Here is a 27,411-nt window from a genome sequence, read left to right on the forward strand (position 1 = left end):
TGAACATTCTCATGTTTTCCTTTCTTTCTTTCTTTCTTATCTCTTGTCTTGTCTTTTCGGTCCGTCTCTCTTAACCGTCCAATAATTGTTTTAAAAAAAAGTCAAAAAGACGACATCCTTTGTGAATTTAACGAACGGTCGGTCCACTAAAAAAAGGAAACAAAAGAATTATTTAATTGCTTCTTTTAAAAAAAAAAAAAAATTTTTTTAAATCAGTACCGTATCAAAGATATTTTTTTTTATGAATAAATTTTTTTTTTGCTTTCCTTTTACGTACGTTAGTGAAAGTTTGTATTTAAAAAGGATGAAACGTTTGATTGAACATTTTAAACCGACCGCAACAACAACAACAACTCATTAATTCCACGTTAAAATTATAATTATCGATTTATCACGCACCCACCCTTCCCCCCACACCCTTCACCCTCCCTTCCCTTCTTGCGCATTTTCCTATATCCCACAACCGCAGTGATTTCTCAAATTATTTTGGTGTTAACGGATTTTTCCTCCTTCTTTTCTTCTCTTTGGTTTTTGCCTGTTAATCTTTATAGAAATTAACGGAAATTATTTCGTTTCTCTTCTTCTTCTTCTTCTTCTTCCACTTTTGAAATAGAAGAAAATAAAAAAAACTTTTAAAGAGACACCTAAAAAAAGAAGGAAAAAATAAATAAAAAAATTAGTTTTGGCATTTAATTAAAAAAAAAAAAATACACAAGAAGTTAAGTAGACAAAAAAAAAAAAAAGAAAAAGTGGAAGGAGAAAGAAAGAAGAAGTGGAAAATAAAAAAAGAAGAATAAAAAAAAAAATGAAAACAATAAAAAAATATAAAGAATGTAAACCTAAATTGTCTAGTTGGCGCCAGGATGAAGAGATTTTACGGCACCTATAATTCAATTTACCTGTCATCGGGTGTAAGAACATTGCTCTAAAAACGATTTTTTTTTAAACAAAAGAAGTAGAAGTAGAAGTAGAAGTGGAAGAAGAAAAAAGAAAAAAACTATTTTGACGGAATTCCAGTCGTAAAAAAAAAAAAAAAGTCTTTCCACTGTCCTTTAATGTCGTTTAAAAAAAAACAGACAAGAAAAATACCGAAATTTAACCGGAAGATTTAAATAATTTGTTCCAGAGATACCTCCCCAACGGGTGGTTTGTTTGTTTGTTTGTTAGTTGTTGATCATTTAGTAGTCGGGTTTATCGGGCGATTGTCTGCATCGGTTAACTAATAATATCCGACCCTAAAAAATTTTTTTTTTTCGTTAATGCCGGAAATTAAATGGAGTTTTTCTTTCCTTTTTTACCTTTTCCCGTATTTTGTTAAATAAATAATTATTTAAATAAAACAATATCGAAACAATTTGTTATCGTTTGTTGTAGTGATACAAACAAAATGTCACCATCGGAATAATCCGTTATAAATAATTTAAACGGAAAATTTTTAATTTAAAAAATTCGTTCGTTTTAGACATTTAAATGGTCCGAAATATTAAATATAAAATGACTTACGACTCGAATGTTAATTAAATACGATTTCAAATCATTTATTATTACAAAAGAAAATTTTACAGGGTGCGTAGGCACACAAGCAAATTGTTTATTTGTTGAAAAACATAAACTGGCGCCACTGTCTATCCGTACCTAGTCGTAACGCCCCGGGGGGTGTGTGTGCGTTCACATAAGATTTCATCCAGGAATAATAATAATAATATTTTTTTTCATAAAAAAAAAATTATTTTACAACCTTTGAAAATTTTACTTTAACCTTAATCAGAAACGTTTATCTCACTTTTTTTTAAATAAAAAAAAAAAATCCAATCGTAATAAAATCGATCAACGCCCTAAAAAAAAAATTTTTTTTTTTTTTTTAAATGGGGAGACGACCACAAAAAAATTTCCCAGTTAAAAGTCGGGGGAGGGAAAAGGGGAGTGGGAGTGAGAATGCTTCGGGACAAATTTTTATTTAACGTAATGGTGTTATAATAAAATATAATTATTATTTTTTGCCAAAACAAACGTCCTCTCTCCCCTCTCCCTCTCTCTTTAATCCCGTACAAAAAAGTACAAACAAACAAAATTTCTTATTTTATATTTCAATATTAATTATTGACACGTCGATTGGATAAATGTCCGGATATGAAAATTCTACTTTACTCTACCGCCACGTCAAAAAAAAAAATTTTTTTTTTTTTCGCCCGTTTAAATAAAAAAATTTGACGTCACATATATGACGTAGTACGTTAAAAAAATTCTTTAAATTTTTTTCAACCGTTTTAATAATAATAATTATGTTTAAATGACGTCATTAATTTGTTTTTCATTTTGGAATTTCATTCATTTGAAAATATTCCCATCTCTCTCTCACTTTTTTTTTTCTAAAATGAGTTTTTATTATGAATCATTTTTTTAAAAATCGTTATGGTATCTTTCATCGATCGATACTACTTAGAGAAAGAAAGCCCTCGATTACACACACACACAAAAAAAAAGAAATTATAGGATATTAAAAAGGTATGTGTGTGTAGAGAGAGAGAGAGAGAGACAGATAGAGAAAGAGTAAATGAAACCTATAGTTTTCATATCAGGTACTAAAAATCTCATATAAATGTTGTTGTAACGACGTCCTCAACACAAACGCACACTCATTCGTTTTTTTTTACGTTGAATTATAATTGTTATTATTTTTAATAAAAAATTTTAATCATCTTATAATTTTTTAATTAGATTTTTTTTCCGGTCGAAAATAAAAAAAAAAATTAATTAAAAAAATTATTATTATTATTTATTTAAATAAATAAATAAATAAATGAAAGGTTAAAAAACCTTTTTTCTCGACAGAAAACCTTTTCCCTTTTTTATTATTATTATTATTATTATTATTATTATTATTATTATTATTATTATTAATTAATATTTAAAAAAAAAAAAGAATTTGTTTTTGACGTTGAAAGTGAAACGAGTGGTGCGGATTTAAAGTCAAATGTTTGTCGTTAACGTTTATTTATTACTTTATTTTTTAATTCGGCCTCTCGTTTGTACGTTTGTTTGTTTGTTTGTTTATTGTTACTTCATTGTAATTCATTCGGTGTTAATTATATTTGATTTTTACCGACAAAAATTATTAATAAAAAAAAAAAAACATTTTATCCGACGCCATTTTTAAAAAATTCAAATCGTTTACGTTTTTAGGCCAAAATGAAATTTTTTTCTTTTCTCCAAATAAAAAACTCTCTTGCATATTTTCACGCTTTTAAAAAAAAAAAAGGAGACATGTAGAAATTTTCCTCCTCCCCCCTACCCTCCTTCCTCCAATACTCGCCGCCCATATTCGGTGACGTATTATTATTATTATTGTTATAACTGCGTTTGATGTTTTTGTAAAAAGTTTTAAAAATGTTTTCATCGTGATTCGTGTCTCGCAAATTTTTTTTTTTTTTTTGTTAGGAAAATACTAAAAAAAGAGAGAGAAAGGAGGGCTGGGGGGTGGTGAAGGGGGGCGACGGATGGGGGGCTGTGTGTGCGTGTGCTCGACATAAATTTTCTTTTAGCCTGTTGCAAGAAGTGAAGAGTCTTTTATTAGCTCTTGTGTGTGTACGAGAAAATTTTTAAGTGGAGTTTAATTTTATCCCTCCACTTAAGAAAAAAACTCAAACAAGGAGTAATAATTTTTCCTTTTTTTTTTCCTTTTTTTGCGGTTTACGCACTTTTGCGTTTTTTTTTTTTACGCGTAAAACGATTACGTAACGTTTATTTTTTTTTGTAAAAATGGTGGAAAAAAGACGTCAGATTTTCATTTAAAAAAAAAAAAGTAATTTTAATTTATTAGCCTAAAAAAACCTAATAATTTAAAACTTTAAAAAAAAAATTGACAGTTTCCTGCCACGTTTTTTTCTTTTTTTTTTACCTTCTCTCTCTCTCCCTTAAGGTAAAAGGGTTTTTTTAATCGTTTTAAATCCATCTTGATCATATTTTTAAGGTGCGCAATGCATAACAAGAAGTAAAAAAAAAAAAGGAAAAAAGGTGTTCACGAATTTTAGTAAAAGGTAAAAAACTTGTTAGGTTCATCCCCCTTTTTGGTGGAAGCCATTTAAGCGGTATCTCTTATGCAACAGTATGTGACAAAAAGTGTATTTCACCCTCTCCCTTATTTTAACAACACAAAAAAATTTTATTTTTATGCAACAACGATGGTTAATGATTATTTTTTAGGTTTACAGGGTGTCGTTTTCGCACTTAATATAAATACCGGGTGGGTAATAGAAATAATAATAATGACGTGAAATATTTCAACAATAAATAACCTATTTTCCTTCTTTTTTTTTTATTATAGAATAACGTAAAACGCTAACAACAACACATGCCCTCACGGAACAATCATCATGTTCTTCTTCTTCTTCTTCCTCTCAATCCCTTTTTTTTTTTTTTTAAATCAAAAATTCCAAAAAAAAAACGAAAAAAAAAAGATTTTTTCAATAGAAAAATAATATAAACGTTTTTTTAAAGAACAACATGACGTCAAAACGTTCGATTTAATAAAACAAAAAAACGAAAAAAAAAAAATTCGACACAAATCAAAGATTTTTACGCGTTAAAATGCCTATTCACGTTTTCGAAAAAAAAAAAAATTAAATCCGAAATTACGTTTTTTTTTACGCGTAAAAATGTCTTTTTTTCACATAAAATAAATAAATAAAAATTCAAATAATATATATGATTTTTTTTACTACGCGTTAAAATGCCTTTTGGAAATATAAAAAAAAAAAAAAACTTATAATAATAAACTTAAAATTTTTTTTTACGCGTTAACTATGCCTTTGTTTCAAAAAAAAAAAAAAAAAAATTTTTTTTTAAATTCAACGACAATTTTTTTTTATTTTTATTTTTTGCTACGCGTTAAAATGCCTTTTCACGATGGCAAATAAATTGAATTCATACGTTTTTTTACACGCTAAAATGCCTTTTCACGATGAAGAAATAAATAAAAAAAAAATTCAAATGTTTATTAAAAAATTAAATATTATAATATATAAAAAAAAAAAAGAAGACAAAATCGAATGCGAACGTTTTTTGTTTTTACGCTCTAAAATGCCTTTTAGAAATAAAAAATTCATAAAATAATAAACTTAAATTTTTTATCACGTGATAAGTTGCCTTTGTTGCGAAAAAAAAAAATTTTTTTAAATTCAACGACAAAAATTTTTTTTTTTTTTTTTGCTACGCGTTTAAATGCTTTTTTCGCGATGAGAAACCAAGAAAAAAATTGAGCCTTTAAGTTTTTTTTTTACGCGCTAAAATACTTTTTTGCGAGGAAGGAATAAAAATAAAAAAAAAATTGAATCCGACCGATTTTTCTACGCGTTAAATGAGCCTTTTCGGCCAAAAAATTTAATAAATACTGGTCTCGAAACTTTTTTCACGCGCTAAAATGCCTTTTCGTAATGGGTAATCAACAGAAAAATTGAGCCCAAACGTTTTTTTTTTTACGCGTTAAAATGCCTTTTAAGACTAAAAAATTTAATAAATATTAAAATCAATCCTTTTATTTTTACACGATAAAATGCCGTTTCGCGATGAAAAATCACAAAAAAAAAAAAAAAATATAAATAGAGAGAGGTAAAAAATCTTAGAATTTTAACTTCGTATCAGACAATAATAATTTTATTTTTTGAAACATCCTGTACCCTAAATGTAATATGTATCTGCTACCGCCTCGTTAAACGTTCTTTACTTAAGGTTGTTATTTAGATATGGGTCTAAATAATAATTTTATATATACATATTATTCGCATCGTAGTAGTAGTAGTAGTAGTAGTCCTACTACTGTTACTACCTACTACTATTAAACAAAAAAAAAAGAGCAGATGGTTAATGTGTGTGTGTGCTCACGGTTCATTTATACCATTGAAAAAAAAAAAAAAAACACGTTTGACTCTCCTCTCTCTCTCTTCTTCTTATTCTTCTTCTTCGTATTTATTGTTTGTTGGTTGTTTTTCCATCTTTTTTCTTACCGTATATATTATCTATATATATTTATCACTTTTTATTTTTGTCATATATATATATATATATATAAGAAGAAATTCTAGAATGAGAAAAAATGTTAAAACTATCTCATTATCGCCGCTAATCCTAATTTAAGGTGTCTTCTTTTTTTTTTTGTCATAAAACAGATTCTTTTTTTCTTTCTCTCTCAAAATGATGCAAACGTGTATCCATCTTTTTTTTTTTTTATTACCATTTTTTTTTTATAAATATATAAATTTATATCGATACGGCGGACTTTGATAATTCCGCTTTCCTTAATAATAATAATATTTCGCGCGTTTTTATTTTTTTTATTTTCGTTAAAAAAATTTTTTTTTTCTTCTATAAAGATTTTTTAAATTTTTCTTTTTTTTTTAACGAAAGGGTTTAACGGTTTTTATTATTATTATTATTATTATCCACCATTAAACACGACAAGGCTACTTGTCGGGATTTTTAAGTATTTATCCGAGGTTTCTACCCGAATCCTTAGGGACAAATACTCGAATTTCGGTGGTGCCACTTATTATAAGATAGCACCACATCAATTCTTGAAGGTCTTCCTGAGTCCGTCTTTTTTCGATGGGAACGATTTGTCTCCTGAACTGGGCTCCGGTGACTAACATCTTTGGAGTGGCCAGGGTCAGAAGCAGTGAAATTCACGTTCTCGTCGAGCTGCCTCAGGTCGACAGTAGAACAAGATTTTGTTTTTGGTTCTTACTTTGTCTTGTTCTCATTTTTTTTGCTCTTTTTAAGCCAACAGCACGTGGCGTTCTCAAACGGTCACCCATCCAAGTTTGCACCACGCCCGATGCTGCTTAACTTCGGTGATCGTACGGGAACCGGTGTGACCAGCACGCTATGGCCGTTGGCTTTATTATTATTATTATTATTATTATTATTATGCGATGGTTGTTTCATGGCGTTAATTAATACCCCTTTTTTTTCCAGGCAAATGTTTCCGCAAATGAAATTTCGAGTTTCGGGTCTCGATGCCAAAGCCAAATACATTCTACTATTAGACATCGTCGCCGCCGATGATTATAGATACAAATTTCACAACAGGTATTTTATCATTATTATTATTATCATTATCATTATTAATAGTGACGTGAAATGATTTTGAAATCGAAATCGTAAAAAAAAAAAAATTAATTATCATTATCATTATTTTTAAAAAAAATTTTTTTTACGTGGTTACGTAACCGCCGCACACGCGCGTTACATAAATAAAAAAAAAATTATTTTTTTTTTTTCGTACGTGATTTTATTACGTTTGTTTGTTTGTTTGTTTGTTTGTTAGTGGTTGCGCTTCGCGTTTAAATTGATAACGATGGTGGTGGATGGGTAGGAAAAAAAAAGGGGGAGGGAAAAAAAAATTAATTTTAATGTTTCCGAATGGATTTTAAATTAATTAATTAAATTTTTTTTTTTTTTTTGTTACAGCCGGTGGATGGTTGCTGGAAAAGCGGATCCGGAAATGCCAAAAAGAATGTACATTCATCCGGATTCGCCATCAACTGGAGAACAATGGATGCAAAAAGTTGTTTCTTTTCACAAGCTAAAATTAACAAATAATATATCAGATAAACATGGATTTGTAAGTACTGTACGTTCATGAACTTCGTAAATTCATTTTTTTTATTTTATTTTTTTATTTTATTTTATTTTACGTTTCATAACAAAAATTTGTTTGTCTGTTTGTTTGTTTGTTTGTTTGTTTTTTAAAAATTTTTCATCGTTTTTTTTTTTTTTTTTGGAAATGTTTTGCATAAAAAAAAACGACAATCGTACAAACGTTTAAAGTTACCGTGCATGTAAGTCTCTCTCTCTCTCTACCTTTTTTTTCTTATCTTTTTCTCTTTCATTTCCGGTTTTTTTTTCATAAATTTACAAACAAACTTCCGGCGTTGAAAAAAATTATATTTTTTGTTTGAGGATATTATTAAATATAAATTTCGTTTTATTTTTATAAACGTTTTGATCGCGACCAAAAAAGAAAAAGTACATTTTTTTTTTTTTCTAATCGTTCCAAACGGAAATCATTTTTCTTTCAACCATTTCCGGTCATTGTGATCACCACGATAAACGTCGTTCACAACTAAAAGAAACAAAAAGGATTAGGGTTAGATAAAGGGTTGTTTTTTACAACGAAAGGTATCGTCAAGGATATCTTAAATCTTCAAAGGACGATACGCCGACTTTTTGTCTTCGCGATAAATCGCCTTTATTATCATCATCATCATCATCATTATTATTATTATTATTATTATTTAATCTTCTTGTAAAAGTTTTTTTGGAATCGAAAGAAATGAAAAAACTAAACTCCGGACACCCGTATTCGATCGTGGGAACAACAACAAAAAAAAAAAAATTCGTTTCCGTTTTTAAAAATATTTCTGGAAAAAGAAAACGTCATCGATGACGTCGATGAAAAAATATCTTCTGCTTTAACTATTATTATTATTATTATTATTATTATTATTATTATTATTATTATTATTATTATTATTATTATTATTATCATTTCGTACAAAATCGCATTTTGTGTTTCGCACACAAAAGATTTTCTAAATTTTTTGACATATTGTTTGTTCGTTTGTTTTAATTAAAGTGGGACAAAAATGAAATTAAATATCAATCAGGGTCGGAATAAGGTTTAAATAATTTTAATATTTAATTATAGATCGTGTCAATGGTATAATTTAAAAAAAAAAAAAAATTTGAAAACATCACGGATTTGCAACAAAGAAACAAACAATAAATACATTAAGAATATTTAATAAATATAAAACAAACGAACAAACAAACAAACAAACGAGATATATCAGGCGCCTCATTTTTTTGTTAAACAAAATCATCTGACATATTATTCGATTTGTCTTCTTTTTTTTTTATAAATCTTCCATCTTGTTGTCGTTGTCATATTTTTCGTGACACGACGTTAAGAACCGAACAACCGAAGAAGGAATTTTTGTTGTTGTTCGTTTGTTTGATTAAGCGATCGATTAATCGTTGACGATATCTATCTATCTATCTCTTTCTCTCTCTTTTATTTTTTAAATTTATTATTTGACACCGATATTGATATTTATGGGGAAAAAAAATTTATTTTTTGTTTTTTTGTCGTCCATTTTTTTTGGTTTTTCTTCCTCTATGGAATCGTTTAAATTAATTCTTCTGCCACTTTACTTATACTTTTCTCTTTTATTTTGTCTTCGTACAAATTTTTTTCGCGAGTAAAAAAATTTTTTTTTTTTTAAATATTATTAATGTTTGTTTCGATCTTAACAACTAAACGCTATGATGACGACAAACAACAAACAACAACAACAATAAAAATTATAAACGGTTAAAAAAATAATTAAATTTAAAAAAAGTTAATCTTTTGACCTTCCGAACCGGAGAATTAAATTTGTATGTTTGTTGTTGTTGTTGTTGTGTTTGGAGTCATCGTTTAAGAATATAACGATTTGAGGTTATCGCACTCTTTAATGATAATCGATATGAAATTATTATTATTATTATTATTACATTCGTGGTACGAGACAAAAAAAATTTTTTTTTTTGTTTTGTTGGTAAAAGTGCGAAAATCGTTCAGTGATATCGTTTTTTTTTTTTTTTTGTTATCAAAAGCCGACGCCCACACACACGATAATCGTCCGACACTTTTCTGATTAAGACAAAAACGCGTACGGGAAAATATTAAGGGAAAAAAACGACGTGGAACTAGACAGATAGATAGATACCCGGTGTAAAAAAAAAAACAACACATCGTTCGTTTGTTTGTTACAACCACACCCTTTCTCGCAATCGAATAATTTATTAATAATATCGAAATCGGCCATTTTTTTTTTTTTCTCTTCACCCGATAATTAAATTCGTAAGTTTTTCCGGGGGGGGGGGAGTTTGATTTGAAAGGAGAGAAGGGGAGGGGGATGACGGAGAAGAAAAATTATTATTTATTCGATTTAGTAGTATTCGATTATATCTGTCAAGGTATCAGCAGGACATTTTAAATCTTAAAAAAAAAAAAAAAGAAAGAATGTCATGTATCATTTCGAACCGGAAGAAGTTGTAAGGATACCAAGGATGGGGGTGTGGGGAGAGGAGGAGGGGAGGGGGATAGAAGGTACGTCGATACAAAACTCGATTACGACGTTTAAAAAAAGTTGCATCTCTCGTTTTCGTTTTTAAGACGCCATCATAACACAATGTTCTTCTGAATCGGAAGATGTTTTTATGGTTCCATTACCGAATTACCGAGGGTTTAGTTTACGGTTGAAAAAATGTTTTCATTAAAAACATTCGTTATGTTTTGTTATGTTCGTTTGTCGATATTCGCGCGAACACGATTCGATCAAACATAAACGTGAAAATTTTTTTTTAAAAAAATCGATGAGAAAAATAAAAACAAAACATTATCTCTCTCTTTTTCTTTCTCTCTCTCTCTCTCTCGAATAATTCCGGTGTTTTGTTTGTTGTTAGAGAAAAACAAACAAAGGGTTTTTTTTTTTTGTTTTTCGGTGTCGAATGTTTTCTCCAGTTTTTAAAATAAAACAAACAAAAAAAATTCGAATAATGAGAAAATGTTTACCAGAGCATTTAGGAGGCTGCGATTTTTTGACTTTTTGTTGGTTGTTTCATCCACCGTCGTTTGTGTTTTTTGTTTACCTTTTTCCATTTGTCGGTTTTAGCTTCTGATATGATTTTAAATAAAGAGTCGGAGAGACTCAAAACAAAGTCAACATAATATAAACACAGCTGAAAATGTTTTTTTGTTGTTTTTTTTTTTTCATATTTTCGGCTTTTTTTTTTTTGAAAACCTCTTCGGAAGTGCCGCCTCTCTCACACTAACACTTTTCGTTTGTTTTTCTTTTTCGATTGTTGTTGTTGTTCCGTTTTAAAAATTTTTTTCCTTTCATAGTTTAAGGTTGGTTCTTTAAAAACCACTTTAACTATTCAAATGATTATTATGTTGTTTAATTTTCTTCACCTAAAGACAACAACAACAACAAACCACATGAGAATAATTGATTTTGTATGGCTAAGGTGTCGAACAGGTGGGCCGTTAGTGTTTAACCGAAAATGGTTTTTAAAAATTTTACCACCGCCATTACCACCGGTTCTTTTGTTTTAACAATTTTTCGTCTTCTTCTTCTTACTACCAACCTCGGCCTCCTTTTTTTCACTCTCTTTTCTAAGTCAAAATATGAATCCTCGATGGTAACATCACGAATTTTCAAAAAATTAATAATCATTCGCTAGTAATTTTTTTAATATTATCACGGGGCCACGGACGCCATTTTGTACAACATTTACATAAATATACATATATTTATTATTATTATCATTAAAAAACCACGTCGTCAACAAACAAACAATTTCGTTTCTTTTATTGTTTTTTTTTTTTTTTAAATTTTTCGAAAAGTTTTGCTAATCACTTGCCTTTTTTTTTACGATCTTAAAAAATTTGAAAGTAGCAAACGAACAAACAAACGAGCGAACGAGTGAATGAATGAATGAATGAATGAATGAATGAGAGAAAGAATAAAAAAAATCGTGAATAATTTTTTTTAAAGTATTTTAAAAACAATTTTCATTTAATGTTTGTATAATAATAATTTGAACCCGGGAGCCATTTTGTTTTTTGTTTTAAATCAGTTTGTTTTGATCGGGTATACAACAAACAGCACGACATCAATTTTTTTTTACTCCCGTACAAACACGTACGTACGTACATCGACTTTTTATATTATCCTCCTTTCCTTTTTTTTACCGTTTGTTTAAAAAGATTTCCACCCGCGATTAAATTCTTTATTTAAATAATTCGACAAACGACAAACGACGACGACGACGATGTTTTTTTTTTTGCAAACGTTTATTGTCATTGCATCCGGTTGTTGTTGTTTAATTTGTAAGTAAGACAAATAATTTAGATTTGAATCTGTCGTAGTACGGTTGTTTTAATGTCGTGACCGATAATAAAAAATTATTATTATTATTATTAAAACGTTGTTTGTTTGTTTTCGATTTATTATTACCGGTTGTTGTGAGTTTTTAATAAAAAGTCTTGCGAGTTTTTTTTTTTTCTCTCCGGTTCAATGGCAGGAGGAGAGCGTGTGGGGGCGGGGGTGGTGATGGTGGTGGCGTCGTCGGGGGTGGCGTTTTATAAAAAAGAATACGCACCATCGCACCCTTGTGCGTAACACGCAACTTTTAAAAGGAAGACAATAAAATGAAGAAAAGTTTCATAGGGTTTAAAATTAAGGGTGGTAAAAAAGAAAGAAAGAAAAAAGAAAAAAAAAAAGTTTTTAAAAGAAGAAGATGAAGATGAAGATGATGCGGATTCTCAAGTAGCATAAAAGAAGGATTATCTTTGCCGCAAAGGAACTTTACGGTAGCATAATCCGAACCTGAAATCGAGCCTTTTTGTCCTTTTTTTTTCGGGGGGTTTTGAAAAAAGCCGGCTCCGTTGAAGAAAAAAAAAGTCTTTTTGACTCCGGATTTACTTTTTCCATTTACACACACTCAAAAAAAAACAACAACGTGTGAACTTGTCATTATCATTTTCTCAACCTTTCGTCTTCGAAATTTTTCTACTTAAAAAAAAATATCTTTCGAGCGTAGGGGGGGAGGGGAGGAGGGAGTGGGAGGGAAGTTGAAGCTAAATTTTTAAAAATTTAATAAGAGAGAAAAAATTTTTTTTTTTAAGGATGATTATCAAACCGGATTCTTTTTTTAATAAATAATCGTCATAGTTCACATTGATGTCAACGCGATTTAATAATAATAATAATAAACAAAAAGAACAATAAAAAATGATAATAATGATGATAATGATGATGATAATGACGATGGTTTTTAAATCGAAATCGTTCATCCGATTATTTCACAACCGTAGTAAAATAACGATAAATTAATCGTACACGATTTTCTATGGTAAAATTTTCTCGATAAATTTTAATATCCCGCTGCGTAAAATCACTCAGTCAGTCAGTCATTCATTCATTCATTCATTCATTCCCGTCACCCTCTTTTCGATGGAACGAGTCTTGAGGAAAATTTTCAAAATCTACGCTTTATAAAATAATTTATATATTTATATTGTGGCGAATCCTCGGTTTTCTTTCCCTTTTTTTAAAAAGGCAAGCAATAAAACATTAATAAAATCAAAGAATGTCGTCGCACGGGAGAAAACCGAAGGAAGAAATCCTGGAGAAGGAGGAGGAGACGGGATGAGGAGGGAGGAGAGAATAAAGGAGGAACGAAAGCGAGGGCGGTGGTAAAATTTAAAAAAAAAAAAAATTTCAAACGTTTCACGCATTAAACGACGAACGCCTTTGAGAATAAAAGAAAAAAAAAAGAATTCGAGTGAAAGAGAGAGAGAGGTAGAGGGAGAGTGAGAGAAAGACAAAGAGAAACAAAAAGAGAGAGAGAGAGAGTCATTACGATTTAACGCATAAAACGACGAATTTTAAATTCAGGTGCGACGGAAAAATTCCTCCCCCCGAAAAATTCCTCCGCCATTACCGTCGTTGTCACCACCACCGTCGACACCACCGTCTTCGATACATCGAACGATATATCTATCGAGTTATATCGTTTTTACATAAAAAATAAAATTATCTTAACGACAGGCAGGCGTTTTATTTATTTGAAATAAGAACCAGTTGCGGATTCAGGTTGGGAGGAAAAAAAAAAAATGTCCGGGGGCGATTAGAACACAAAAAAAATTATGTACGCGCGTACGTACGTACATAACGAACGCATACATATATAAACACACAAAATAAATTTAAAAAATAATAATAATGATAATGATGATGATGATGATGATATAGGAAGGAAGGAAGGAAGGAAAGACATTATTCACTCAAGTGTGATCCATTGGCATGCATAACATTAATTCTAAACTCATAAAAAATGATTTACTCGATTAAATCACCTCTAGGCGGTCCCCCATATTTATTTATTTATTTATTTATTTTTTCATATTAATAAATCCGCCTTTTGCATAATACAAAACTTATTTTATCTTTTTTTTTTAATCTATGTATGTAATCCATTCACCACCACCTCCACTAGTACGACGACTAAATTTTTTTGTTTGTTTTTTTAAATTTACTCTCGCACTCCCTTTAATTATTATTATTATTATTATTATTATTAACGGAGTATCAATGACTTGCCCGAAGTGATTGTACAAACGAAACAAACAAACAAAAAAAAATACGTGCGAATGTTTTTTTTTTTTTTTTTATTACTTTTCGTATTGATTAATTTAAAGTTTATTACAACAAGTTTTTAATTTTATATTGTGGCATTTATGACGGGAAGGGGGTGGGAGAGGATAAGGAAATAAAGATGGCGGCGGTGGTGGTAATGGCGGTAAACGCGTTCGAAAAAGAGTAAAAATTCGAAGTGTACGTAATAACGAGTGAATGAATATTTATTATTAATTAATTTTCAAAAATAGAAAAAAAATGGTTTCCGGTTAAACGAGCGGTTAAATAATAATAATAATAATAATTCATTCGAAACGGATTCGATTCGGATGTCGTAACAACAAAAAAGAAAAAAAAAAAAAAAAAACTAATTGAAATGAGAGAGAGAATGTTTAACTTCGGTACTGTATATCAAAGAAAGATTCCGACAGCGAACAGACACACACACACACACACATTCTAGACAGACAATAACGGACGGACGGACGGACGGACTCACGCATACACACGCATACACGCACTCATACACGCACAAATCCATTAACGATTTATTACAACATAAATGGAAAAGTAATAATATTAACGAGAGGCGCCAGTCAAAGAGAGAGAGAGAGAGAGAGAGAACCCGAAACGTCTTCTTAGGATTCTCTAACCCGATTTAAAATAAATGAGAATTTGTAAGTGGAAGATTTATGAAAAAGAGGGCGCCGTTCTACCTTCGGGGTTAGCAACCTTGTTAACACTGTGGTCAATTTTGTTGTTTGTTTATGGTCAGTGCCGTTTTCTGGTTTTTTTTGTTGTTGTTGTAACGAGGAATAAAGACTACTACACGCACAACGTATATTCTCACGCAGCACGCATTCACGCGCGGCACGCATTCTTAGGTTATATACCCTACCTGTATGAGAATACGAGTACCCCCGTTTTCTTCTATACCATTGACATTGATCTTTAACCACGTTTAATATTATTTTTTATTGTATGCGGGTTAAAAGAAAAGTGGTAGTAGTGGTAGTAGCAGCGTGTTACGTGATCGTGGCAGTAGAAATCATTTTTAAAAATTGTCTTCTCGATAAAAAAAAAAACGCGACGCGATTAATTAATTAAATTTTTTTTTCATGTTTTAAAAAAAATACGCGACGCGTTTTTATTATAATTTACGCGCGTAATAACAAGTTCGCGCGATAAAAACAAAGAAAAATAATGGTTGTAATGTGATATACCGATTTTATACCCACGAACAAAAAAGAAAAAAGTAAAAAACGAGTTTTAAACTGTTTAAGAATGTGTAAATCGGTAGCCATTTTATATTTATGCATCGACTAATCAAAATTTTAAAACATCAACTTTTTTTTTTTTTGATGATGATAGCAGACGAAATCGGTTGTTGTTGTTGTTTATTCACAACTCGGGTTATTAATTATATATCGATTTCAAGTTTCGATATCGATAGAAAAAAGTTTGACAATTATTATTATTATTATATATATATTTACGACGTGACGAAAAATTTTTATTTTTTTAAAAATGTTAACTCAGAAGAGGATTGAGTCTGTTTGTTGTTTGTCGCGTTTTTTAAATTTTTTATTTTAAATTAAAAAACTCGAGGCAGAAACAACAACAAAAACAATCAAACCCACCCACCCACCCGTGGATTTTTCGTTAGTGCGAGATATTTTTATAAGTGCGTAGACGTAACATGCGTATGCGTATGAAAAAATTTTTTTCTTCTTTCAAGGAGCTCGAATAAAAGGGCGTTAATCATTTTTTTTTTTTTTTTGTATAGGGCGAGACGGTAACGGTTCGCCAACTTAATATTTCACACCCCTTTAAAACACGCACTCACGCACACACGCACACTCTAATTCTTATTAATTTAATATTGGACTTGAGAGTTATCATCAAAAACAATTTCTTTTTTCCTTTTTTTTTTTTTTTGTTCATTCCTACCTTAAAACCGAAAACGAAATTAATACTAATAATAATAATAATAATGATAATGATGATGATGATGATAATGATATAACGACAAAGAAAACAACCAATCGTGTGCAATTATCCAATTGAAAAAAACAAATAAATAAAAATTTTTTTTTTTTGTTTTAAATTGTAGGTGGAGTAAACAATTGAATTATTATTATTATTATTTTGTATTTGTTACCCGAACAAACGAACGCACGCACGCATTCCTTTAGAGAAATTTTCTTTTCGAATAAAATCCGCCATTTTGAAAAAAAAAAAAAAATTTTTTTAGGACAAAAATTTTAAAAAAAAAGGAAAAAAACGAGCGACAAACGCTCACTTAAAATCTCACGCGTAAATAAATAAATAAATAATGATAATAATAATAATAAGAAATTTAAAACTACCAACAACAACAACCGAACCGACAATAACCTAACCAACAACCGGATGTTTGTACGGTTTAAATAAAAAAATAAATAAATATATGTATTATGTAAGTAAATAAATTTTCTGATTTTTATCAAAAAAAAAAGTTTTTTTTTGGTTTTTTTTTGTCCGCGCGTAATTGTGCGTGCTCACGCATCAACAAACAACAATCAACAAACGACTCATGCAATGAAGTGTAGTTAAAAAAAAAAAATCAATTAACAATAAATTAACTCGTTTTTTTTTTTTTCATAAAATCTCGAAAGCGATTAAATTATTTCATTTTATAATCGGTTTAAATATATATTTCTAACAAACACGTCGTCACGTCGTCGTCGTCGTCGTCGTCGTCGTCGACGACGTCATCATCGTCATCATCGTCACGTTATTACCTGACTTTAAGTTTCCCACGTTAAAACTACTTTTTTTTTTTTTTTTTATTCTTTTATACCTGATTATCATCATCATCATCATCATCAACGTTTAAATTTCAAATTTTTTTTTTTTTCGTTTGTTATACGTGGAAGTTGTTGTTGTTATTGTTATTATTATTATTATTATTATTATTATTATTATTATTATTACATGGTATTATTTCAAAAGTAATTAAAACGCTTAAATTAATTTTTTATATCCTGTTTGTTGTTGTTGTTATTGTTGTTGAGGTTGTCGTGTACAAGTAATTAAAAACAATCAGACAAAAAAATTTTTTTTTTTTTTCAACTGTGGAAATTTTACGTGGAAATTTTGAATTTTTTTTTCTTTTTTGGCGGGTTTTTTTCGTTCGGGATTTTCAAAATGATAATGATGATATTCGGGGGGCGGGGATGGGAAAGGGCGGTGGGAGGGAAGAGGAGAGAGAGGGTGCGACGGAGTGATAGAAATTATTATTAATTAAAAAAATTTAAAAATAAAACGATTTGCGGTTTTTTTTCCACTGCCATTCTTATCACAAGGTCAATGACATTAATGACGTCATTTTCTAGGTTAAATTTACCGACACGTTAAGGGAAAAATCGTCCATTTTTTTTTTGATATGATATCGACATCATCGTCGTTGATTAAAAGTTTTTTAAAAAAATTGTCCGAAATAATTTTGATATTAAAATTTTAAAATGGCGATTATTATCGCGCGTTTTTTTTTTTTTTAATTAAAACCATTTTTAAATAATTTAATAAACTTTTTCCGTTTCCGGTTTTTCTTTTTTCGAAACGCGGTGTTTTTTTTCTAACTTCTCGTAAATCTTTTGAATGTTTCTACCTACCGTCTTATATAAAGAAGAGTGTATAAATTTTTTTTAATTATAAAAAACGTGCGAAATTTCACAAACAGGAGTTTTGCATTTAACTTAACAATAAAAAAGACGTGGAATTAGATAAGATAATGCGAAAATCCAGTATAACTTTTATATATAAAATTTATAACGTAGTTTTAAAAGTATAAAACGCATAAATTTTTTTTTTGTTTTATCAATTGTTATTATACTACCTCAGTCGATAATCATTTATTATGTGTAAATAGAAATTAAACAAACAAAAAAACAAACAAACATTATTTTATAATATTTCAAAAAAAAAAAAAATGGCAATAATTGCAACGGCGGCGTTGGCGGCGGCTTATAATTCTTTTTTTTTGCATTATAATAAATTATTTGAAAAAATGTAAAAAAAAAAAAAAAAATTAAAAGGATTCCATTATTGAAAAAAAAAAAAGATGGCGGCGACGTCGATGACGTAGATTTCTTACGGAAATTTTAAGTTTGTGGCAACAATTAAAAGAGAAAACGTTGGTTTGTCAATAATAATTGTTGAGAAATTTTTTGTTGTTGTTGTTGTTGACGTTGTCGTTGTCGTCGTCGTTTGTCTATAAATAACCGGAAATAATAAAATAAAAATTTTTTTGTTATTTAAACTAATATTATCGGACACGAGGAAATCTGTTATTGATAATTCGTTGACCCGGTCGCCGACAAATAATTGCCGCCAGGCAATTAAGGAAGGCGCCTTTTCACGCCCAGATTTTACTAATCAACAACGCCTGATTTCTTTTTATACATGTGAAGTCTATCGTCTGCGAAACCCCACGCACACGCACGTACGCACATGCACGCATACACGCACAAATGCACGCACGCATTAAGAAAAAATTCTGCATGGAAGAAAGGTTTGACCTCGAATTCGATTATGATCTTCTTTACCTTTCTGAGTCGCTTCCAAAATGTCGAAATTTTTTTTTTTTTATATATATTATTGTCCTTCACACAAAACGAAACCTGACTGGAATCTTTAAAAATTTTGTTTGTTTGTTTGTTTGTTGAACAAACAGATTACGATCAAGTTTTAATTTTAATCAATTAATCAAAACGTATGCTGTTGTCGATTATGATGGTGGTGGTGAACACGTGAATTACAAACGAATTTTTTTTTTTTTCTTTCATTTCTTCCGAGCCGGTTGTTGTTGTTGTTTGTTGCACGATTGTAATAATGATGCATGATTTCAATTATTCGCCGTTTTTGTTTGTTTTGTTGACTGGTACGTATATAAAAATTTAATCGTTGGAAAAGATTTGGTAATATTGATTCTTTCTATCCCGAATGATAATGATAATACATTTGGCGTTTGTTGTTGTTGTTGTTGTTGTACTTTTATCTCGATTTTTGTTAATACGTTTTTTTTTGTTTCTCCAAACAAATTTATTTGTTTTTTTTTTTTTTCGTACGGCGGCGGAATCTCGTTGTTTGTTATTTTTTTCTTTTCCTTTTTGATAATATCGTTTTGTGACCTATAACCTTTTTTTGTTTTCGTCGTGCGCGTGTGTACGCGTGCGCGCGTATTTAAACAATATCAGAAAGTACAGTTAAATGAGAGACAGACAAAGAGAGAGAGAGAGTGAATTTTAAAAAACTTTTTTTTTCTCTTCGCCTGTATAATTTCGACAATCGAATTGCGACAAACGATTTGTATTTCCTTATGTGACGTCATCACGACACTCATTTTTTCTCAGGGGAAAAGGGGGGGGACAGTGAAAAAAATTTACCTTACGGCAACGTGATCGAAAGCAGAACAACAACACACGACGATAATAATTATAATAATATTATTACTATTAATGATAGTGATAATAATAATTATTATTAGAAAAACGAAAAAAAAAAAAATTAGAAAGTCAAGGCCTTCATAACTAAGGTCGAAATAAAGATTAATAAAAATAATATTAATAATAATGATGATAATAATAATAAAAACAATTCATCAAATCATACAAAAAAAAATAAAAAAAAAATTACCATAAGTTATGTATGCAAAGCGGATTCAGTAATAAAATATAAATAATAATAATAATTTTTGTTAATCCGGCCGCATCGACAAAGGCAAAATTTGTTATTAATAATAATAATGATGATGATAATAATAATAATAAAAGATGATAAATATTAAGAAGGGAAAAAATTTTTTTTTTTTTTTTCACAACGAAAAATTGTCTTCGATCGATTAATTTAATAAATTAATATTATCGCTATTTATTTATTGATTAATAATAATAATGATGATAATAATAATGATGATAATGATGATGATGATGGTGATGGTGAGGGTTTAAACGGCAAAAATCAAAAGAAGCGCGTCCCTGAAAATAATAAATTCTTTCTCGTTATGAATTTAAATTGATAATAATAGTAATAATAATTTCCAATTTCTTTTGTACGGTCCTACAAAAAAAATAAAATTCTTTTTGGTGGGGGGCTCGTTTTCGCGTAAAAAAAAAATTATTTGATGCAAACGACCCATAAAATCTCGAGGAAAAAAAAGAGGAATTCGTGTTAAATACGTTTTATATTGCGATATGTTAACTCCCCGAAATCCATCCGTCCACCTCCTCCCTCCCTCCCTCCTCCCAATCGCAAGTTTTCCCCCAAATTGTTTTTTTTTGTTTTCCCGTTTGAAAAAAATCTGTCGCGGTTTGAAATGTTTTGACAAGTTTTTAATCAAAAGCTCAACACTTTTTTTTTTCTTTTAATTTGCCTAAACGAAAAAAAGTTTAATTTTACACGGTGGGGAGGGGAGGGCGATAGGAAGTACAACGGGAGTAAAGGGGAAGAGGGGGAGGGTATATAGAAAAAATAAAATCGAGGGGCAGAAAGAAAAAGGTTAAGAGTTAATCGCATTAAACCATGTCGAACGTAATTGAATATCATGCTGAGAACGATGAATCATTCGGAAAACTGACAGATTCTCTCGATTCGCTCGACAGCAAATTTTTTTTTTTTTTTATTGACTCCATGAAGAAAAAAATAAAAAACTCGTTTAATTATCTGGAAAGAAAAAAAAAATTTCCCAGCTTTTCTTTTCTGGAAAGGAGTGAAAAAAAGAAAAAAATTTGATAAAGTAATCATCATCATCAAAACAACAACCACAAAATCGTGTGTTTGTTTTCATTTCTTTAAAGACAAAAAAAATTATTTCTCACGATTAGCATTTTATTTAAATTTGAACACACACACGCACATACAAAGGGACGGACGTACAAACGGACAAACGAACAAACGGACGCGTACACCGTTAAATTCCATAGAAAAAAAAAAGCCTCCTAGAAAAGGATTTCCATGTAAAACGTCTATTTTTAACCCATATTTTATTAATTAAAACAGGTTTCGTCGTCGTTTAGGTTTTTTTTTTCTTTTAGAAAAAGAAGAAGCGGTTGTCGTTGTCGTTGTTGTTGGAAAAAAACAACGAGAATGTCATCGCGATAGGTTAAGTAGTGTCAAACTTCCGGTACATAATTAAAACTTGTGTACCCATCATCGTAATAGGGTTAATCAATAGGCTTCCATTTATTTTTTATCATTATCATTTACATTTACATTTTTTTCCTTCAGAAAAAGGTTCTGGAGAAAAAACAAAAAATTTTTCCGAAAAAAATTTTTTTTTTCTTTTTGGAATTTTTAACTATTCCAGACATTTTTAAAAAAATTTTTTCGTACGGTCCGGTCAATCGTACCGAATACCGGTGGGGGGAGAGGGGGAGGGAAGGGAAGAGAGGGAGGGGAGGGGTGAACAAAAAATATTTCGGAAAAAATTTATTTATTTATTTTTTTGGGGAATTTTAAAAATGAAAATTCACGATATGAAAAAAGAAAACTCTAGACAAAAATTTTTTAAATTCGCACGAGAAATGAATAAAAAAAAAAATTTAATGTTTAGCTTATGTATATATCACCGATGAAAAAAAAATTTTTTTTTGACTGGAAAAACCGGAAAAAGGAAACGGAAACGAATGTAAAATGTTTTTATATTATTATAAAATGTTGAGACGAAGAAAAAAAAATAATAATGATCGAAATTCTAATTTTTTTTTTCGTTTGAAATTCGCATTATTTTCTTCCAGTTTTTTTTTTTACAATGTTGGCATTACCGTTTTTTTTCTCCAGCAAATTTGATTTTGCTAATTAATAATTAATTTATAATAAATTTAAATATTTAATCGTTTAATCGATTCATGTAGAATTTTATTAAAAAAATTTGCCCGATCGTCGTTTTGAATATCTTAAATAAAATTCCTTTGAGGAAATTTACCGTCCGAATACAAACAACATCCGGTTCCTTTTTTTTTTTTTTTTTATAAAGGTTTAGTTCACCGGTGGGGGGTCATTTTCGTACGAATCGGTATCAACGACCGCCATTTTGCCCTCGATGTCTTTTTAAACAAAAAAATTGACAAAGAATTATTTATAAGTCGATGCATTCGAAATGTTTTTTTTTTTTTTTTAAACAAAATACGTTTGTCGTTGTCGTTGTTGATGTTCTTCATTTCCGGGTTAGGAGGATCAGGAAACGACAAGGAAAAGGTCAAGGATTACCGGTCGTTATTTTCATTAGTTTCGTGTGATGACTTTTACGTTTGATGCGAAGAAATTTTACCACGATGACGAAATAACAATTTTTCCAGTCGTACTGGAGAAAAAAAAAACTGGAGAAAATTATGAAGGGGAATAAAAAAAAATAAATTTTTTTTAGGGTAAAGGGAAAATAATTTCGTATTTCGGCTCATCAAATAATTGATGATATAGACAGATGAGGGAAAAATAATAATAATTGATCATAATATGAATCTTTTACGTCATCCTAATTTCTACGTCATCTCTGACGTCACGCTCTTGTATATTACATTAATCCGATTTCATCTTTAATTTTTTTTTTATTAAAAAATCAATTTGAATTTCGCGCGCGTTTTTTTATTTTCAAACTTTTTAAGAAAAATCTTTTTCTCTCTTTTTTACTTCCCACTTTCCTTCGGGGATTTTAAGAAAATTTCTCGTACAAACAACAAACATTAAAAAAAAAATTCTACGTGATCGGAATTTCTTTTTCTTTCTTTTTCTAATTTAATTTTTTTTTTCTTATATTTATACATACTAAAATTTATTTTATAAAAAAAAAATGGCGTCGACTAATTAAACAACTAAAATTAGTTTTTAGCAGACGTTGATTTTTTTTTATTTTACGACGTTAAAAAAAAAAAAATTTTAATTCGGTGAATTCTTTTCTTTCTTTCTTTTTTATATAAAACGAGTTGAAAAAAATGTGCGCGATGATGATGATGATGATGATGATGATGATGATGATTTTATATTAACCATAACGTTATTTAAAAGTTAAAACAAGAAAATAAAAAATAAAAAAAAAAAAGAAGAAGCCGACAAGGTGATTTTCGTCGATTACTAATAATAATAATAATAATAATGATAATATCGCAGGTGGTTCGGTTTCGTATTATATGACATTAAATAATACGCGTTTGTTTGTCCGAACTTCCTCGTACAAACGGTTGCAACCGGTAGCAGATATTTAACCCGTTGGTTCTAACAAACACACACACACATGCCTACATTGGATTAAAGTTTTTTTTTTTTAACATTTTGGAATTTATTATTATTATTATTATTATCATTATTATTATCACTATCACGGCCATCGTCGTCGTCGTTGTCGTTGATAAATGCTTGCAACAAAAAAAAAAAAAAATTGATCAAATTTGATGACCGAGTAAGAGGAAAAAGGTTTTACGATAAGATTAAAAAAAAAAAAAAAATTTTTAAGGTTCTGACACGACCACCGTATCATCATCATCATCATTATCAACATCGCGGTCATCATCAACAACAACAACCACAAACACATACAAAGATTTAAAACAATAATGCCGGTAACAAACAACAAAAGAAAGGAAAAAATTATAATTTTGTTGCGTTGCGTTTTTTCTTGCGTGAAAATTTGTTTGTGAAAATTAAAAACGCACGCGTACCTTAAGTACCGTTAATTATTATTATTATTATTAATTTTTCTATCTCTCTCTTTCTTTTTACAGACGATATTAAATTCAATGCATAAATATCAGCCAAGGTTTCATTTGGTAAGAGCAAACGACATACTCAAGTTACCTTATTCAACGTTCAGAACATACGTATTCAAAGAAACTGAATTTATTGCCGTAACAGCTTACCAAAATGAAAAGGTGAGTAAAATCTCGTTTGTTTGTTTGTTGTGTTGATAAATTACCCTTTCGTGATGTCGACGTTATATAAAATCGTTACACTCTTGTGTGTGAGTGTGTCAATTAAAATACGCATTCGTTTTTTTTTTTTTTTATCGCGGATGACATTTGGGCCTCCACGAAATGTCACCAACAAACAACAACAACAATAACAAATCGTACGTGAAAAGAATATATATTTTTTTTTAAAATATAAAATCTCGCGTGAGAATTATACCGCTTATTATTATTATTATTATTATTATTATTATTATTATTATTATTTAAAGTTTCCAAGTTGTTTTTTTTTTTTTTTTTTTTGAATTTTCCCGCGCTTTTTATTTTAAAACCAATCAATATTTTTTTTTCGCGCGAATAAATGACAGCAAAAACGAAATTAGGGGAAAGGAAAAAAAAAAAAAATTTTAACGTTCGAGAGTTGTCATAAAAAAATTTTATTATTATTATTATTATTATTATTATTATTACTACTATTATTATCATTATTATTATTATTATTATTATTATTAATAATTCCCACGAGAAATAAAAAATAATGTGCGAATCTTGTATTATCAATTATATACATATTTTGTCTCGTGAAAATCAAGTTGGTAATCGTCGTGATGATGATCATTGAACTCGAAAATCATCATCATTATCATCATTATCATCATTATTATCATCGTCGTCGTCATTGTCGTCATCGTCGTCGACGACGTCATCCATCGACGATTTTTAAACCGACAAAAAAAGAGAAAAAAAAATTCTGCGTTTACGTTTCGTCATTTTATTAAAAACCGAATTTTTTTTATTTTATATTTCCATCTCTCTCGCTCTTATACTCTACCCGTATATATCCATCTCACTCTTACACATGAGAATCATCATATCTCGGTTTATTTTTTTTTTTAATGGCCGATGTTTTTTCGTTTTTTTTTTTTTTATCGACGAATTTTTTTGTAAGTGTTTGTCGTGTGGAAAATTTTAAATAAATTTTTTTTTATTTCTCGGTTGTCGGTTGTCGTCGTTTGTTCTCACGGTTTTTTTTTTATTATTAAAAAATGTCGCGGGTTTTATTATTATTATTATTGGCGTTAAACGATGCGAATTTTACGCCGTTTAAATATTTAAAAAATTTTTTTTTTTATTACCGAATTCGAGGAGCGGAAGTTTTTTTTTTTTTGGTTGTTTGTTAGGTAATAAATTGATCCCCGTTTGTTGTTGTTGTTGTTGTTTTGTAATTTAATCCCGTATTATTGTACGCACCACCACATAAATATCATCGTTCGATTTAATTTATTTTTATTATCATCATTTTTTTTTTGGTGAATGATGATGATGATGATGTACGAGAAAAGGAGGGAAATGAAATACTTGGGGGGACGATGGGGACGGTGGGGGGAAAGGTAATGTGGGGAGAATTCTCTCATGTCGAAGGAAAAAAAAAGGGCGACAATTAAGTCGTTGAAATTGAAATTAATTACTCGAGTAATAAAATAAAAAGAGAGAAAAAAATTTTTTTTTTTTCATAAAGCGAAGGAAGAGAAATAAAAGATTTTTTTTGTTGTTGCCACTTTCAACATGGCGTCTCGTCGCTTTTCTACCGCCACGACGGAAAACTTTTAACGTTACGTAAATTGCTAACCTTCCGCATCATTTAAAATCTTCTTTTATTCTCCTTTTTTTTCTCTTTTTTTTTCTTTTTTCCTTTTTCCATGATAAAAAATGTCGTTACGAAACTTCTTTTTCTGTCTGTCTGTCTGGTTGAAATTAGGGAGGAAACAAAAAAAAAAAAACCGGATAAAGTTATAAAAACCCAACCGATGATGCTCTCTTTCTCCTTTTCCTCCTTCTCCTACTCTTCTTTTTTTCCCTTTTTTTAATTATTACTGATAATTGATAACGTCTTTCGATGATAAGATACCAAAACCGTTATTTTAAATCCTTTGATATCCTCCTACAGGATAAGAAATTAAAATTCTAAAACGAAAAAAAAAAAAAATTAAAAAACGACGTGGGATTAAAATAGTAATAATAATAAACACGTTCGAACATACGAGTTATAATTTTTTTTTTCTTATTTTAAAGTGTTTGTCGTGGCAGAAACGAGAATTTTTTTTTTTCGGGTTGAAGAATTAAATTTATTTGTTTATATTTAATTTTTTTTTTTCTCACCGACATATTAAACATCTGGAATCGACAAAAGGTGTCAGAGGGGGCGGGAGAGGAGGGAAGAGGGAAGGGAGTCGAAACCTGTATAAGAGAAGATATATATTGTCACAAGGAAATTTTTTTTTTTTTGTAACAAACGAACGAACAAACGGAGGTTACGAAAACAAAATGATGGTTTTTTTTTTTTTTACGACCTTAAAAAGTTTGTTTCATCACATTAAAATCACATTTTCATTTATTTTCTCGTATATGCCTGACTGAGAAAAAAAAAAGAATTTTTTTTTTTTAATCTTGATTTAAAAAATTATTATTATTATTATTATTATTCGTCTTGTTGCTCTCACGTCAGTAAAATATTTATCACAGGTACGTGAACTGGTTTTTTTTGTTTCAAAGGTAAAATTAATCCTTTGACCTCAACCGTAAAAAGTTTTAACAAAAAAAAAAAACACCAAAAACGAAAAACATTTCGCGAACATTTAATCATTTTAAAAAGTCCACACAATCTCTAGAATGTTCTACGTTTTCTTCTCTCCTTTCCTCTCCCCTCCCCTCCCTCTCCCCTACCATTTATTCTTTTTAAAAAAAAAGGATAAAATCTTATTGTCACAAGGTTCAAAGGTCGTTTTCCCAGGTTTTAAAAAAAACTCCAATTAACGCGCGATTCGTGACAATTTTCTTTGATGTGACCTTTTTTTCCGTTTGTTGTTTGTTTGTTTAAACAAAAAAAACATTTTTTTTTATTCTTTTGTTTGTTTTTGTTACAGATAACGCAGTTAAAAATAGATAACAATCCGTTTGCAAAAGGTTTTCGTGATACTGGAGCTGGAAAACGAGAAAAAAAGTAAGTTTTTAAACCTCACACTAACTCTCTCACTCTCTCTCTTTCTCTCTCTCTCTGTTTCGATGTTGCATTGTTTTTAATTAATTAACTTCGATTCATTATTTAACCCTTCCTTTTTTTTTTATTACGACCGTCGTCGTTGAAACCGCCCCACTCCCGCAACCGCCACAAATTCAATTTCCCTCTCACTCTAACTCGATGGAAAATTGCATCGAAAATGTGC

At 29.5% G+C, this 27,411-nt stretch overlaps 1 protein-coding gene across 1 annotated transcript; it reads left to right on the top strand.

The window, feature by feature from the left end:
- Positions 1–6,829: 6,829 nt before the first annotated feature.
- Phum_PHUM322730 (T-box-containing protein TBX6L, putative) lies at positions 6,830–27,192 on the top strand (the record flags this gene model as incomplete). The annotated part of the gene is made up of 5 exons (XM_002427447.1): positions 6,830–7,045; positions 7,322–7,365; positions 7,465–7,618; positions 24,005–24,151; positions 27,112–27,192. The coding sequence occupies 5 exons, from the start codon at positions 6,830–6,832 to the stop codon at positions 27,190–27,192; spliced, it is 642 nt and encodes a 213-aa protein (XP_002427492.1).
- Between the last annotated feature and the right edge of the window lie 219 nt (positions 27,193–27,411).

Source organism: Pediculus humanus, genomic scaffold, assembly GCF_000006295.1.
Source record: "Pediculus humanus corporis 1103172107733 genomic scaffold, whole genome shotgun sequence".
Classification (NCBI taxonomy): domain Eukaryota; kingdom Metazoa; phylum Arthropoda; class Insecta; order Psocodea; family Pediculidae; genus Pediculus; species Pediculus humanus.